The sequence below is a fragment of the Phodopus roborovskii genome, unplaced genomic scaffold, assembly GCF_943737965.1.
Source record: "Phodopus roborovskii unplaced genomic scaffold, PHOROB, whole genome shotgun sequence".
NCBI lineage: Eukaryota > Metazoa > Chordata > Mammalia > Rodentia > Cricetidae > Phodopus > Phodopus roborovskii.
This window is the reverse complement of record NW_026126525.1, coordinates 36,337,468-36,354,809: the sequence shown is the minus strand read 5'-3', so window position 1 is coordinate 36,354,809 and position 17,342 is coordinate 36,337,468. Positions and strand designations below refer to the sequence as shown.

The window sequence follows — 17,342 nt, the reverse complement described above, 5'->3', positions numbered from 1 at the left end:
CCAGTTCAGAATATGGATGGGAAGGATAGAGGATAGAAGAAGGCAGGAGGTGAACACATCTCTTTGATTTTTATGTTCACTACTGAGAAGATAAGCCCGTGTGTCTTAAAAACATAACTGGGTGTGAAAGATAGAAGAGCCTGATGAGGTCTGCAAACTAGTCTTCCCAAAGAAACTAGCTTGGTCTTGTGGGCTATGACCAACGAGAGGTAACTTAATAAAAAGGACCACCTTCCTGAAATCCTACCTGACACCCACCTTGAATCATATCTGCAAAATGATAGTGTCAAATACCTCCACTGAATGAAAGCCAATACTTTGGGTCATAGTAAGTTTATTTTACAGAATAATTTATGCAGTACTTTTGATGACTGGCCATCCTCTACTATATAACTTGCCATATATTAGGAATAAAAAAAATTAAGCCTGAAAATAACCAGATTTTCTGTACTTTATCGAACTAAGTAAATTACTGCTTTTATTGTTTTTTTAATAAAACTGAAGAACATAATCTAAATATGTAGAAAAATAAAATCTTGCCAAAACTAGTGGTTAGAAGTTGTAATTCTATGTGAATTTCATAATTACAAACCTTTACATATATGAACTTCGCACTGCATATTGAAAGGATAAAAATGGAATTTTTTTTATTAATTAGGAAGCCCAGTTTGCTAAAAGTAGCAATATCATTCACATTAGATTTTAATTTTTTTATACACCATGAATGCCCTTATAATGAAAATCAGTGTTATTTGGAGAAAACTTGAACTATATAAAATAGGGGGCACAAAGGATTTTTTAAATGTACTTACTAAATTTAGAAACAATTTTTCATCAATTTTAAAGAAAGGGGGATATTCAAACACTAATAGTTCTTAGTGTGGGTGTTTAAATACTTATGCAACTTTTCAATCCATTTAAGTTTAATTACATCTCTAATTTCATAAAACTAAACCTTGAGCACAAAAGCATCAAAGTTCAGTACCATTTACATACCCCTAAGTATTAAACTATTATTAATTAAATTTGAAGCACATTATAAATTTAAAAATGTTAAGTACAGAAATGCCTGATTCTTTGAAAGTCCACAAATACCCAGCATCCTAAAGTAACATGTAAATAGACCTCTGATTCTCAGCAAATCAATTCCAGCTGCTCCAAGACACTACTAGATCTATTACATGACTTCCATATTTATTGATATAACAATGATGGGAAAATTTTTTATCTGTTCATTTAGAACTCAGTAAGTTGAAGTACTTGTCTTCAGAAAAGCCAGCAGCATTTTAAAAATACACTTAAAGAGTTTGCCTAAACCCTAAATACCTTCCTGAACAGCCATGCAACTAAAAACAATCAGATGTCACCGAGGGAGAAGAACACAGAACATCTGCACTTTTCCCCTGGACAACAGGAACAAGGCAAAGCAAATCCAGAGCTTTATGAATGAACGGCTGCTATGTTTAATACACTTGGCGCTCTATAAAACTAGAGCCACTGTCATTTGCCTATATAGATATATACTCCTTAATAAATTCTCTTGCTTCAAAATTTAAGGATGATCTTTTTCCTGGTCAGTCATTTCAAGGGAACAATAAATAAAGTAGAAAATGATGAAATGTTTTGCATATTTCTGTGGAAGAACGGAAAACATTTATACTTTGAGAGAATCAGAAAATTAACTGTACAGAATGAACAGCTTATATACACTATCTGTGCAATTTTTCTTGGCTGGGGTATTTAAATGCAAGAGCTCCTCCAAGACAAGAAGCCACATTCATTCTTGTCCAAATCCCTCTGTCTCTTCTATTGCAAAAAGAAGTTTTTCCTTTAGTTGTTCATAACTCTTATATGGTGGTAGATCCAAGCGATTAAAACTGAACAAAAACAAAAACAAAATCAGACGTTTTCAATAAAATAAACTGAAGAGATTTCTAATACAGTATTCTTTTAATATTATGTATGTAAAAATTTTGCCAAAGGTATCCTAACAATTTAATAATTAGCATATTAACACATCTAAATTTCATAAAAGAATTTATTCAACTTTAAGACATAAAATATCTATATATTTACCAAAGAATAATAGAATCACAAATAATATCAATATGTAGAAAGACTGGGTTAGAAAATGGGTTTTCTTTTGCTATTTCTGTGTCATAGGTCATGAGTCTCCATAACTTTTCTTAGGTTAAGTATTAATTTCATCCATTTATTCATTCATTCATTCATTATTTTCTGAGAAATTTTTTTGTGCAAGATGTTCCAGCAACTGGCAACACAGTGATGAAAATCCTAGGTCCTTTCTCTCATGAAAGTGGAGACAATCAGTGAATAGATAACATACATTTGTCTCCTTAAATAATCTCACCATATTAGATTGTAATCTACAAACTGACCATTTCCCAGCCCTTCCAAGATCAATTCTTTTCTGAGACTAAATGATGAAAAGAAAAAATAGTAGAACTAAAACAGAATAATATTAAATTTCTAAAATATGGTACTGACTAATTTCACTAGACTCAAGTATCCATGGTCTTGATATCTTAGTGAAACACCCAGGAAGGAAACAAGACTTTTTTTTTTTTTTTTTTTTTTTAAACACTTCTCATCTGTCCTGACCCCACCACATGTGCAAGTTAGGAAAGCTGATAATTAAGAGTCTTTAGGAAAAGGCAGCCAATTTCAACCAATTTCAAGTTATGAAAACCATCTTAACATACTAGATTTTCATACTAAAAAACTTAAATATATTTACTGCAGCAACTTAGACTATATTGGTTACCTTTCATTTTATACTATGTTCCAAGAAAAAGACTCTTAATGGTAATTGAGGTCAGGAAAATAATAACAACAACAAAAACAATCTTGCACATATCCTTTGCCACATTTCTACTAAATCCTATTTTTTCCCCTTGATCATTTGTGTTGTCATTACACCCTTGTATATACTTTTCTGTCTCACCATTGAGTATTTGGTGCTCTGCTCACTTTGCATCCACTTTTTTCTTCATTCCCTATGTTTCTTTACATCACTGTCTGAGTCACTCTGCTAAAAAGACACTAGATATACCACTCTTAGAAACCCTTTGCTGCTAAAGCTGCATAAGACGTAGGATGATAGATGGAAGGCTAGTATCAACTTACTTTGTACTCTTTAACATACTACACACTTTCTCTATAGCCATGTCCTTTGTCCCTCTTTGGCTTAGAATACCCTTGCATGTGAAAGTCTCACAATCATCCTAAATGCTAGGGTGTCTAAGAAGTTTACCTACAGTCTCTTACATAGCTCTTTATTTCAATTTTAGCATTTATATCATAACTGTTTTCCCCATTAGATTAAGTGCAGAGGCATCTCTGAATTATTAGTAAATACTTAATTTAGGGAAGGTTAAGTTGAATAACAGATGGCAATGGATTATTTGCAAATACCCCAAAGAGATCTCTGTTTCAAGAAACATGTTTACACTGTTTCATAAAGGACAGAGACCTATTAATCATTTTTAATTGGGCGTTGAATATGTAAATATTAAAGTGCTGGTTTTTAGGTCTGTCTTTGAGTCTCATGTACTCAAAATAGACAAATTCAAATTTGCTACTTCTCCTCTGAAAAGGGGAAGAGATTTGCCCATGTATTTTCCATGTAACTTGAAAAAATTATATGCTTGTTATTTATTGACTAACTAGAGAACTTTAAAGCTCCTACCTCACTATGAAGATGACAGTAGTAGTAATGCCCCATCTTACTGAGAGTCATTAAGGCTAACTGCATTACAGATGAGTTCACCATATTTAGTCATTATTGTTACAAACTAAAAATTTTTCCATCACCTATATTTTTATCCAAATTCTCATCAGAAAACTCATTTGTATTTTCCCCATCTCAGACTTCTTCAGATCTGGCCCGAACTTCTGCTTCATTGCTTTCTGTCTCTTATTTAGTTTTAACTTTTCATCTCTTGATATAACTGAAATCCAGTAAGGTGGAAAAATGTCATCTCCTCTGAAGCCAATCAGTAAAAGTGTTCCTTTTCTGAGGTATACCCTGTTCAGCTGTGACCTTTCTGAATTTCTTGCTATGTGTTCTTGGTTGTGTTTCATTCATTTAAAACTTCAGCTTAGTATTCATATGGATGTGAAACAATGTCATGGCCTCTCATTTCCTTGCCCTTCTCACTTGAGTGTTCTGTTGCCCTATTTTCTTCAGTTACTGACCTCAGGATCTTTAATATTGTCACCACCAATGAAGAGTATTTCTTACGTGATATTTTTTTCTGATCATGTCTTTCAAGTTTATTTCAATGAAAACGCAAGCCTGTTTAAAGCGATACTCTTTTACCACCATACCAAAATTATACCAAGAGGCTATAAACAACTTTTAGTAGATTAAAACTGTAACTAATGTTGCCCAATTTTTAAAAAGGTTTAAATGAACTCATTAATAAGTGCCACCAGCCTTTTAAAGAAAACTAACACTAGCACTCCTCAAAGCATTTCATAAAATAGGGAAAAAATTTACCACATTCATTTTAGGCTAATATTACCCTAGTACCCAAAGTGGACAAAGCAAAAAAGAAATTACAGGCCTTTATCCCTGATGAACACTGATGTAACAGTGTTCAAGAAAATTCAAGAACACACCAAAAAGATCAGTCATGAAGCTGGAGAGATGGCTCAACAGTAAAGAGTACTTTTTGATCTTTCACAGGACCCAGGTTCATATCTTAGCATCCACAGTGGCACATCTGTTACTCCAGTTTCTATGGATTCTAGGCCTTCTAACCTCCAATGGCACACTCAGGGAGTACAGACACACATATAGGCAAAAAACTTATGTATATTGGATGGAAGAAAAAAAATATTCATCATGAAGAGTTTCATTTCAGGAATTCAAGAATGGTACAAAATATAAAAACAAATACCTCATAGTATTACACAAAGACCAGAAATCATCCTGTATCAACAGATGTAGAAAAGGCCTTTGATAGGAGATATAAGACATCCCCTCAAGATAAAAGCCCCGAAGAACCTAAGAATTGTAGCAAAAGGGGCATACACGACACCTATAATCAATATTGCAATGAGGGGGGGGGGAAATATCATTTCCACTAAACCAGGAAGAGAAAGAATGTCTATTTTCTCTACTCCTATTTCCTATAGTTCTTTTAGTCTCATCTAGAGCAATAACAGAAATAAATAAGAAAGAAGTTAAAGTACCTTTATTTGCACAGTATAGTCAGTCAGAGACTATAAACACCAGACTTTTAGAACTAATAAACCCTTTGAAGTAGCAGGACACAAAATCAAGATACAATAATTGGTAGCTTTCTTATATCCAAATGAACTTGGCAAGAATGAGTTTAAGCAAGAAGTCCCATTCACAATAGTTTTAAAACAAAACAGAAACCCACTGATGAATAAAGCTAGCCATAAAAGTGATAGACCTCTACACTGAAATTATTAAACACACTCAAAATAGAAACAGATGACACCAAAAGGGGAAAGACCACTTACACTCATGGATTAGTAGAATTAATATTTGACTGAAAGACACCTACAGATTCAATGCAATCCCTATTACCATTTTAATGATATCTTATACAGAAATAGAAAACTAAAGTGTTAAAATTTACATGAAAACAGTTATACCATTCCTTAGGTATGTACCTAAAAGTCTCTAAATTACATGCCACAGTGATTCTTATAGTCTGTTTCAAAAGATCCCAAAGAGCAAAGCAATACTGAACAAAGAGAACAATGCTTACCCAACTTCAAGTTACACTAGAATGTCAAGGAAACAAACCAGACAAATCAATGCAATAGAATAAAAGTCCCTGAAACAGCTAAAGCCAACTTACTTTTGACAAAGATTTCAAAAATATACACTAGAGAAAAAGATACCTTCTTCAACAACTAGTGCTGGAAAATGGATATCCAGGTGTAGAAAAATAAAACTAGATAGATAATCTATTTAATATATATCAAGTATCGTAATGTAACACTTGAAACAGCTAGAAGAAAACAGGAAAAATACTCCAATATACAGGATTCTCTAAAAAGGAGTTCTATATCAGGAAATTAAACAACTGGTAAACAGGTCAGCATTAGATTACAAACTTCAGCACTGCAAAAGGAACAAATGAAGAAACAGACAACCTAGAGAGAAGGGCAAGAATCTGCCAGCTATAAATTTGACAAACCACTAATGACAAGAGGACTAATTTATATATATATATATATATATATATATATATATATATATATATATATGTACACACACACACACACACATTTCTCAAAACAAAGAAATGCCCAATAAATATGAAAAAGAAATGTTCATTGTCCTCAGCCACCAGGGAAATACAAATCAAACTACATTGAGATTTCATGTTATCCCAGGCAGAAGGGCTATCATGAAAGAGAGAGATAGATAGAAAGAGAGAGAGAGAGAGCACATGCTGGTGAGAATATGAGGAAGATAGGACCCTATGTACTGCTGGTCAAAATATAAGTAGTCTGTCTGCTATGGAAATCAGTATGCAGAGTTCTCAAAAGCTAGGATGATACAGTTATGCCATCCCTAGGTATGCATCTAAAGGACTCCAAACATGCCACATTGATTCTTACAGTTACAACAATATTCACAGAGGCAAGCTATACTATCAGCCAACAGGTCTGAAAACGAATGGACAAAGAAAGTGGGGTGCACATAAATACTAACAGTTTTATTCTGCCACAAAGAATGAAGTTATGTCATCTGCAAGAAAATATTCAAACAGATAATCATACAAAGCAAGATAAGACTTAGAAAGACAAATATTACATATTCGCTCCCATTTATGTATCCTACATAAAAGTAGAAGCAAGACTGGAGGAAATGAATGGAAACAATGAAGGAGGGGGACAAGGGCAGGAAAGAGGTAGGACTTGGTTAAATATATGAAATATTTACATGAAAATGTCTATACCAAACCCATCACTATATACAATGAATAAATGTCAATAAAGTATTAATGTTAGAAAAGGCATACATCCAAACATCAAGGGTTAAAAAACAATGCTTCATAAAGCACTGGCTTTAGTTTATTTATTTTGACAAGTACATGTTGTTGAAGTATTTTAAGGAACAGCTTGGCATTCCTGCTTTTATTTATCATAAGGCCCTATCAAACTTTAGCACTATTGTTTCTGCACATGTAGAAATACCAAGGCAACAAAAAGCCAAATCATGGCTTAGGATGAAAATAGCTTTGAGCTCCTGAAAGAAGCCTTTATCATTTGTGCTGTAGATAATGTAGTATTTCCCTGCATTCTTTTTCACCCACCTCTTCTGTTAAACTTTTACTACACGACTTCTCTTAAATCTCATTACTTGTTATTTACAATTCTTTAAGCCTCTGAATTTCCTTATAAGGAAGCCCAAATTATAATTATGGGCTAAATCATGTATTTCCAATTATGTTCATATTTTCTGAATCACTAAATTCCAGTCACTTTAGTCAAATTCCAGTTTTTGCTTCAGGGGTTTTAGTCTCTTTAGCATTTATCCCAAGAATATCCCTCTTTTCCCCACAACATGCTATTTCTTAAACTTAAGTTAAATACTTCACTTCCCAAGGAATCTGGTTCAGCCATACAACATCCATACAACATGCACTCAAATTGCTGCAGCACTCTTTTGTCCTTTTAGCTATTTATCTTTTCTGTCCTAAAAGACTTCACAGAAATGCAAAGAGTAATTCCATTGTACTTGCTATATAAGGGTACTCTAAATACTCCTTAAACATTCTTAAGTATTTCTATTAAAGATATATAAACTTATTCTAGAGCACTTAGTTACAGAACACTATATAACTCTGCTCACAAAATGTAATAAAGAAGTAGCTATAATGGCTATTAGCTGCAAACAAACAAACTCTCTCTGACCCTCACCTTCCTGTTTAGGATTCTTGAACTTACCATGTATGGCTTCTTGGTAACCAGGTGTCTTTGCCAACTTTTTCAATACAAAACTTTTGAGGCCCATTACTTCCTAAATCAGGAACATAAGAGAAGATAATTTTATCTGGGTAGTCCTTTAAAACTAACAGAAGCATGTAATATGGATGATATAGAGGAAACTAAAGATTTCATAATATAGCCTACTTCTGCACTGAGAAGCTTTTTGGTGTTGCAGAGATACTGAAGAAGTACATCTGTAGAGAGAAAGGAATCTATTTTTACACAACCTTGCTTCCCTAGCAATTACCATATGGAGTAGTAGCTATCTCCTTCTGGATGACAGTTTCATTTTATCTCACAAACTGTGATAGTCTGAATGAGAATGGCCCCCTCAGGCTCACAGAATCAAATGCCTAGTCACCAGCGGGTGGCACTATTGACAATGATTAGGGGGTATGGCTTTTTTTGGAGGAAGTATGCTGGGCTTTAAGGTTTCTAAAGAACATAGTAAGTTCAGAGTCTTTCTCTTCCTGCTTCCTGTTGGTCCAAATGTAGAAATCTTAGTTACTGCTCCAGCGTTGTATCTGCCTACATGTTGCCATGCTCCCTGCTATGATAATGGACTAAACCTCTGAAACTGTAAACAAACCCCACTTAAATGCTTTCCTTTTAAGAATTGCTATGGTCACATGGTGTATCTTCAGGACAGAATAGTGGCCAAGACACAAATGCCCTTGGTATTAATGACTAATTTTTCTATTGTAGAAACCTTACATATAAACAAAAAAAAAAAAAAAATAGTCCTTACATTTAAGTCTACTGTATGTACAGCTATTATCACAAAACTAAGTTCAGAGAAACCACAGTGAATGTGCATTTACCCATGAGCTCAGCAAATCCGCCTAGAGGTAATCGGCAGGTTCCAGTGACAAACTGCAAGAGTCGCATTCTTACTTCATTATCAGTCTCTTTCACAAACTGTATGACAAAACCAAATGTACTTTAATATAAATTGAGGGCCAACATTCTGTCAATAATGAACAATAAATAGGTGAAAATGTTAAAAAAGCAAAAACCAAAAACTAACACTGAAACTAGTTCAAGCAATAATGCAGTTTAAAGTTTTTGTAGTACCACTAGGTGCACTGTAGATCTCACTTCAGTTAACCCTCACTATTACAATACATGAAGCCACTATTACAAATGGGAAATAAGAAGTTTAGATACCTTAAGTCACTTGCCTACAGTAATGTCTCTAAGAGGTACACTTGTCTTTTATTAAGGGGTAGCGTTAAGCACTGTGCCATGTGTCTCCACTTACTTAGGCATCACAACAATCTATGAGGCAGCTGCAATAACTAGTAATCTTACCATACATGCAAGAAAAGGGAGGCCTATAGAGTTTAAATAATTTGTCTCTTCAAACTGCTAAAAAGTACACCATTTGAACTCTTGTCCCATTGAGTATAAACCACTGTTAAGCTGTGACTATTCCCTTTTAAGCTACAAAAACAAAGGAACCCTTTCCCATTGCTTTTCTCTTTTCTCTTTTCTATTAAGCATTTTCCAAACTTTCTATGCCCTTCACTAGTACCTGAAAAACTAAAGTTGTCTCCAAAATTAACAAGTTTGCTGACAAGTTCTTTTCAAAGATGAATGTGAATGGCAAATATGGTAAAATAATCTATGGGTTCATTTGAATAGAACAGAAAGCTAGCAACTTAAGAGGGCAGTTTGAGAACAAAAAGTCATCTTTAAATTACAGAATATATATATGGTAGCTAATTTGCATTTGTAGACTTGACTGGATTAATTAAAAGCCTAAAGCCTTAGTGAGGCACAAGCTTTAAGTATGTCTCTGAGGTGTTTCAGAGAGGATTAACTCAAGGAAGAAGACTCTCCCTTTTATGGAGGAGGCACCATAATGCCATGGGCTAAGTCGCAGGTGGAATAAAAGGAAATGGGAGTATGCTCTCTCTACCTCCTGATCTTTATAGCTATGTGCAAACTCCCAAGGTCACTGCTGTAGCTGCTTCTAACATGCTTTCCTGTGATGGCTGGTACTTTTAAAACAGTAGTCAAACTAACATTTTCTTCTTCTTAAGAAGTTCTTGTCAAGAATTTTGTCATAGAAATGAAAAAGTGGCTAATGTCACAGCTTAAACATAAAACAGCTAATCCAGGTCAAAAACTGCATAGAATTGTGCAAAGGCACACAGTCCATTGTGGGGATGTGACAGGCAGCTCTAATCTGATGACACTATGTTTTCTCCCATCCAGAAATGGACTTCTCTATCTTAGTCATCAGACCTGAGTAATAATTTACACGATCCCTGGTAATGACTAAAGATATTTAATATGGAGCCAGACATCCCTTAGAATTGTTGACCTTTCGCTCTGGGATACCTGGGAGATCCTAGTGGCCTGCAGGTGAGATAAGAATAGGATAATGGGCAGTGAGGTCTTAACAGCTGTAAAACCTGCTTGTTTCTATAGGAAAGGGATAAAATGGTCTTTTTATAGTGGGCAATGGAAGAAACGACTGAGGAAGTAAAACAATTTTCCTGCACAGTTGTGGATTTCATGGATAGTTGTAATACACACCTTTCTGAAGTTTGCCTTAAAACCCTGCCTTAATCCCCCTTTTGTAATGGCATGCTGTTTGGTTCTAAGTCTGCTGTCCTTCTGCTAGCAATAAGAATAATTTCCAAATTTGAACTGAGTCTAAGTCTGTGGTTTCACCTAATGCCACAAAACCATCAAGATGTGGAAAACACAAAACCAGCTCTAAATCTCACCATTTTATCTAGGTCAAACAGTTCAGAAATACTAATATTCTCATTTGGATTTCTATGTTCCTAGACCCAAATGGAAGGCTTGTAAAGTGCAAGGAGATAGCAAAGGGTCTAAAGGGGAACACTTGTGCACACTGCCTAGTATGCAGTTCTGTATTTCAGCTTGAAAGCAGATACCTCCTGTGTAAACATGAGCAATAGACTATAATTTTTTTCTTATTTTACATATTCATCCCAGTTCCTTCTCCCTCCTATGGCCCCCCGACCCCTCCCATTCTTGACCCCCACACACACTCCACAGGGAGGGTGATGCCTTCCAGGAGGGATCATCAAAATCTGTCAAGTCATTTGGAGTAGAGACTAGGTCTCCCTCTGGCCTCTAGGCTAAGGGAGTATCCCTCCATGGGGAATGTGCTCCCAAAGTCTTTTCATGCAGAAGGAATACATCCTGGTTCCACTTAGACACTAGATTTTTAAATGCTTTCTCAGCTTGGCCTCCAACTACTAATTTTCTGTGTTATTCTCTTCCTCTCCCTTCTTACCTCTCAAAGATGGTATATTCATATCCGATAGAATATATAAACAAAATGTAAATGTTATAGTTCATTCAATCCTCTCCTGGTAGACACTTGAGTTCTGTTAGCATATGAACAACTACTGCATTAAGCACTTTGATGTATGCCATTTTGTACATGATGAATACCTAAGATAGGTTCTCAGAGCATCTATACTTTAAAATACTATGCAAGAACTAATTGGAATCACTCTTATAAAAATATGTACCTTTTGAAAAATCTCCCCATGATAATATGAAACCAAGCTTTTCACCTGAGTGTAAAAATTATTAGAAGTCCAACTCAGATGAGTTGTAGTTAGTAAAATACTTATGGAAAAAAATATCCCAGGATTAGAGATTTAAAATCTTCAACATAGAGAACAAAACAAAGCAAAATGTCTCTTAAAAATGTGTTTAAATAGCTGGGTAGTGGTGGTGTGTGCCTTTAATCCCAGAACTCAGGAGGTGGAGGTAGGCAAATCTCTGTGAGTTTGAGGCCAGCCTGGGTTACAGACCGAGTTCCAAAACAGCCAGGGCAACACAGGAAAACCCTGACTTGAAGAAAAAAAAAAAAAAAAGTGCAAGTATTAGTGTGGTGTACTTGGATGTTCTGAGACCTACCAGATCACAGTTAAAGCCAAAACACAGTAAGAAAAAATAGTCTTGTATATTACTGTCTAAACTATTCCAGTTATTTAGGAGAACTAAATACACACATTGACTTTATCATTAAAAACATACACTTGGTTGGAAGTGGTGGAAGATGCCTGTAATCCCAGGCTGTATCAGGAGCTGATATAAGATGAAAGCAAATTAAAGACCAGCCTGAGCTTTTCAGGCAGACCCCATCCCAATGTACTGTCCCAACAAATTCAAAACCTGCCCAACAAAACCCTATACTCTAGAGACATGCAGAATTTGTAGAATACTTGTGATACTATCATACCTCCATCTAGAAAAGAGTGAAAGAGTCGGAAGGCTAAAACACAGGTCTAAAAGCATTATCAAAAATAATAAATGATTTCAAAACAGCTTTTAAAACATTTTCTTCAAATGATTTATCTCAAAAAGATAAAGCGAATACCTGCCAAAACCAAATGATTTGCTTGCTGTTTCTTGTATAATGTCGGTAAACAGTGTTTCTCTGCCAGTCTGCCAAGTCAACCTCTTGCATGCCACACAGCATAACCTGGGGAAGAAGCATGGCATCAGCCACAATAAAACTAGCAGGAATGGGGGGGGGGAGCTGTGTTTTGTGTCTTTTTATTATTTATAGAAGTTTCTGAAATATATTCTGGGTAGAACAGTTGGTCATGGTAGTTTCTGCCAGTGTGATGGTGTTTTTCTTTCCCTCATTTCCAAGGCAGGGTCTCACTATGTCATCTGGGGTAGGGGGTGGGGGTCTGGAACTTCCCACCTATACCCGGCTAAGCCTACAGGCCTAAAACTAAAGGCAATCCTCAGCCAATCCTCCCAGTGCTGGGACTACAGGTATCAGCCACCAAACTTAGCCTTTGTATTTCTTTAATGGTATTTTTTAAAGAACAGAATTTTTACTTTTTATAAAGTCATGCTGTTTTCTTTACAGTATTAAAAAAATTCTCTGTAATCAACTTCTACCTATATCATAAACATTTATATTTACATGCAGGTATTTGTATAAAGATGTATTTCATTTCAATAGGTAAACACACAATGGATGATTTGCTAGAGCATGAGGAAGACATACATGTAACATTACAACCTGAGAATTTGTCAATATTATCCAAAGTGGAATTTCATTTACGCTACTATATTCTTGATTTATTTTAGGCTTTTATGTTTACACTTAATATTCATTTAAAATTAATCAGAGGTACAGACCAAAGTTAACTTTCTTTCACATGGACATCCAATTGCTTCAACATTATTTGTTGAAAAGGTTTTCCCTTTATTCGCTGAAAATAATTTGACAATGCATGTTGTAATTTGTTTCTAGATCTGTTTGGATGTCATAAATCAAAATGTGTACACTTATAATATGCTATATTGATTATGGTAAGTGAAATAGTCATAAAAGAACAAGTATGGCATGACTGCACTCATAGGAGATATAAACAGTCAAAATAATAAAAATAAAGAAGGGAGACAAGGCTTTGTGTTTAATGTGTGCAGAGTTTCAGTTTTATAATATGGAAGAATTCCCAAGACTTGATGCATAACAATGCAGCCATACTTAATTTTATTGATTTGCACACTTAAAAAATCATTGTAATGGTAAATTTTATATGTATTTCACCATATATAAACAAAATCACTTCTGATATATGCCCTTACATGCACTCAGGATCACTAAGAATTAATTTAAGCATCTTACCTTTCAAGGTAAGTCACTACTAAATTAAGATTTCTGAAGTTTCCCTAAATCATTAATAGTGATCAAATCACTCTTTAAGACCCTTAACAGATGACACAGATTCATGATATTATCCTTTTAACACCATTGTTCTTAAAACATCACAAAATATAAGACACAATCAATGCCAAATACATTTAGACAAATGAGAGGAATCAATATGATACCAAAATGTGTGGATGTTGTGGAAAAGCATAAAGCAAGCCAAACATGGTGGAGCAGTGCTCGCACGTGAAGACTATGGAGGCTGAAACAGGAGGGTCAGGATTTTAAGACCAGTCTGAGCAGAAGCAGACCCTGTCTTAAACAAAGAAACAAACAACATTGAACCTGGAGAGGAGTGGTGGTGAGGTGAGGTTTTTTTTTTTTTTTGGGGTGGAGGAATGGGGAACAGACATGGATATAAAGTTCACCAATTCCCACATCAGCATTTCCTGCTATCAAATGATAAAAACAGCCCAACCTCCAATTCTTTTTCATCAAAGTATTGTAGCCACTGAAGGGGAACAACTTCATTAAACCCATCAAGGAAAGCTTTGGTTTGTTCTTGTACTCCTCGAGAAAAACGCCATTCTGTCATTAAACTGCAAATAAAGACATTATTGGAAAATAGGTCATTTATATTTGAAGCTAAGGGACAAAAACACTAAGAAAGCCTTAAACTCCTTTTCTTTTTCAAAATATGCTCCGCAAATACATGCATACAAGCATATATGTGATTTTAGAGTAAACAAAATTTTACATTAACAAGTCATTCTTTTTTATGTTTGTTTTTTTTGAGATTATAATTTAATTATAACATCTCTCCATCCCTTTCCTCCATCTAAACCCTCTTATACAACCCTCCCATAGTCCAGTAAAATGAAAATCCATAAGAAATGATATATTTCTTGACACATATGATCTATCACAATTACATGAAGAGTATATAAACAAATAGATCCATAAAAAGCAGCAAGATCGAAGCAATAATAAAGCATCTTCTAAGAAAATGACTCAGGTCTATATGGACTCACTTTCAGAACTAATATCAGTCCTCCTCAAAGTAGTCTAAAATAGAAGAAATCCATCAAAGTCATTTTATAAAGACAGTTATCACCTGATATCAAAAATTCACAAGGATGGACACACTCACAGATATTTACACACACACTGAGATATATATATATATATATATATATATATATATATATATATATAGAGAGAGAGAGAGAGAGAGAGAGAGAGAGAGAGAGAGAGATTGAGACTCTGAAACTATAGTATAGAAATCACAAGGGATTTCAGAGGATGGAGAAAAGGCCTTTGACAAAGTACAACTATTCAAGACAAAAAAGCTCTGAAGAACCTAATATCATGCACCAACATAATGAAGGCTGTATCTGAGAAATCTAACATTGCAGTAAATGTGGGAAAACCTCAATGTGTTTCTGAGCAGGACCAAGACCAGGTGCTTACTTAGTAAACAACTTTGCCAAAGTAATAAGGTAAGAAAGAAGCAAAGGGCACAAGCAAGAGCAAGTCATGTTATTTCTATTTGCAGGCAATATGATTCTGTATATGACAAATACACAGAAAACTCTTAGAACTAATAAAAACGTTCAGTAAAGTAACAGGACAAAATCAATACAAATATATAAATCAGATATTAATATATTTTTGTGGTTTTTTAGCTATTAATAATTTTTGAAGCCAGTTAGTAGTTTTTCTATACACCATTAATGAACATGCTGAGAAAGAAATCAGAAAAACAATCAGTCATGACAGACAGAACATAAATCTTAGGAATAAATTTAATCAAGAAAGTAAAGACTTCTGTAGTGAAAATATTTAATCACTAAAGAAGGGACTTAAAGAAGACAGAAGATGGAAGCCACCTATATTCATGGAGCAGCAGAATTAATAGCATGAAAATACCTACACTATCAAAAATAAGACACAGACTCAATGAAAACTTCATCAAAATTCCAGTGCCATTCTAGGGGAAAAAACAAAAGTAGAAAAAGACCCTAAGATTTGTAGAGAAATATAAAATACCCTAGAAAACTTGGCAATCTGGAACAAAAAGAGCAATTTAAACAGAAGCAGTCAGGAAAAAAAAAAAAAAAAAAGAAAAAAAAGAAAAAAAAAATGGCCTGGCTCAAAAACAAACATGTGGATCAATTAAAGAAATTACAGGGCCTAGAGTTACATACCACTTGACTTTTGTCTAATGACTGGGTAGTTTTGAAAAGTGAGGTACAAATAGCAAGAAAAAACAAACAAACAAACAAACAAAAAACTCATAAAAAGTTCAACATCACTAGTCACCACAGAAATGCAGAATGGCTGACACAGGAAAAAACAACCAATACTAGCCAGGAAGCAGAGAAAAGAGAAAAGAGAATCCTTACACGCTGCTGATGAGAGTGTAACCTGTCTTGCTACTATGAAAATTAGTAAAAACAAAAAATAGAACTCTTCTCATGTTAGACCATACCAATTGTTTAGCCAAAACCAAACAGCCCTGAAAATACACATATAACATTATATAGACTCAACAGATTATATTTAAGAATATATATATATATATATGTATACACATACACACACACACAACACTGAAAAAAGGGGGCCATGAATTTGAAAGAGATCAGAGGTACATGGAAGAGAATTTGAAGTGAGGGACGGGAACAGGGAAATTATGTAATTATATTATTTCAATTTGATGACAATGGATAAAATCAGAGATGATTATATTAAGTTCCATGATAACCAGGGCTACAAAGAGAAACTCTATCTTGAAAAACCAAATAAACAAACAAACAAATCAATCAATCAATCAAAAAATAAATAAGTAAAATTTTTAGAGTGGGAATGCAGCATGAAATGAAACGGCAATGAAAGGGCAGTTTCCAGACCTGATTTTGCCCATATCTAGAATAGTCTCAGTCCCTTCATCTATAAATGAAGAGGCTAAACAGTCTTTGCAAAAATACTTTCTTAATTAAAATTTTATTATAAAGAACTTAAAATTTGAAAAAGTCCACATACCAAAATTAACCAGATCCCAGAATTCTATATCTCAATAAACTTTCTATACAACAAAAATAGCCATTCTGAAGCTGTGGAGTTTCACGCTGGATTTTACATTTTCACTACTGAATATATTTGTATGCATTTATCCACCATCAAAAAATGGAAAAACCTTGGTAGAATTAGAAAAGGAAAAACAGTAAGGTTTATACTCTCCTTCATGATTCAGGTGTCAATTACCTACATTTGAATGTAAGTAATATCTATCTACCCTTTCCTGTTCTCTCTCCATGTTATACTTTGCCTGTATGTTCACTTCCCACATACACATTATATAAGATATATAAAGAGTAGGTTCCACATATGAGAGAGAACATGAAAATCCTTTTCAGCACCAATGTTCTCATGTCTTCTGATCTAGTCAAAAGTAAATTCCTAGTGCAAGTGCAAATGGGAAAAGTGGAAGATGACACACATTTTCTTATTTCAAGAAAATTGGGAAGGGAAGATGTGGATGAGCTTTAGACCCTAGCAGAGCAAGAACCTGATGAGAATTTCCCAAGGGGTAAAAGCTAATAAAATTAAGGATATATATATTTCCAATTAGACTCCATAAATTCTACAGACGGAGTATTAACCT

At 34.4% G+C, this 17,342-nt stretch overlaps 1 protein-coding gene across 1 annotated transcript in view; it reads right to left on the bottom strand.

The window, feature by feature from the left end:
* Nucleotides 1-317: 317 nt before the first annotated feature.
* The window catches only part of Wwp1 (WW domain containing E3 ubiquitin protein ligase 1), a 95,760-nt gene continuing 78,735 nt past the window's right edge, over nt 318-17,342 (bottom strand). Inside the window, exons 21-25 of the mRNA XM_051198436.1 lie at nt 14,154-14,274; nt 12,380-12,484; nt 8,826-8,922; nt 7,963-8,035; nt 318-1,877 (exon numbers count right to left, since the gene is read on the bottom strand). Coding sequence (XP_051054393.1) covers nt 1,778-1,877; nt 7,963-8,035; nt 8,826-8,922; nt 12,380-12,484; nt 14,154-14,274 — 496 coding nt within the window. The 3' untranslated portion in view covers nt 318-1,777. The remainder of the gene's footprint in view (nt 1,878-7,962; nt 8,036-8,825; nt 8,923-12,379; nt 12,485-14,153; nt 14,275-17,342) is intronic.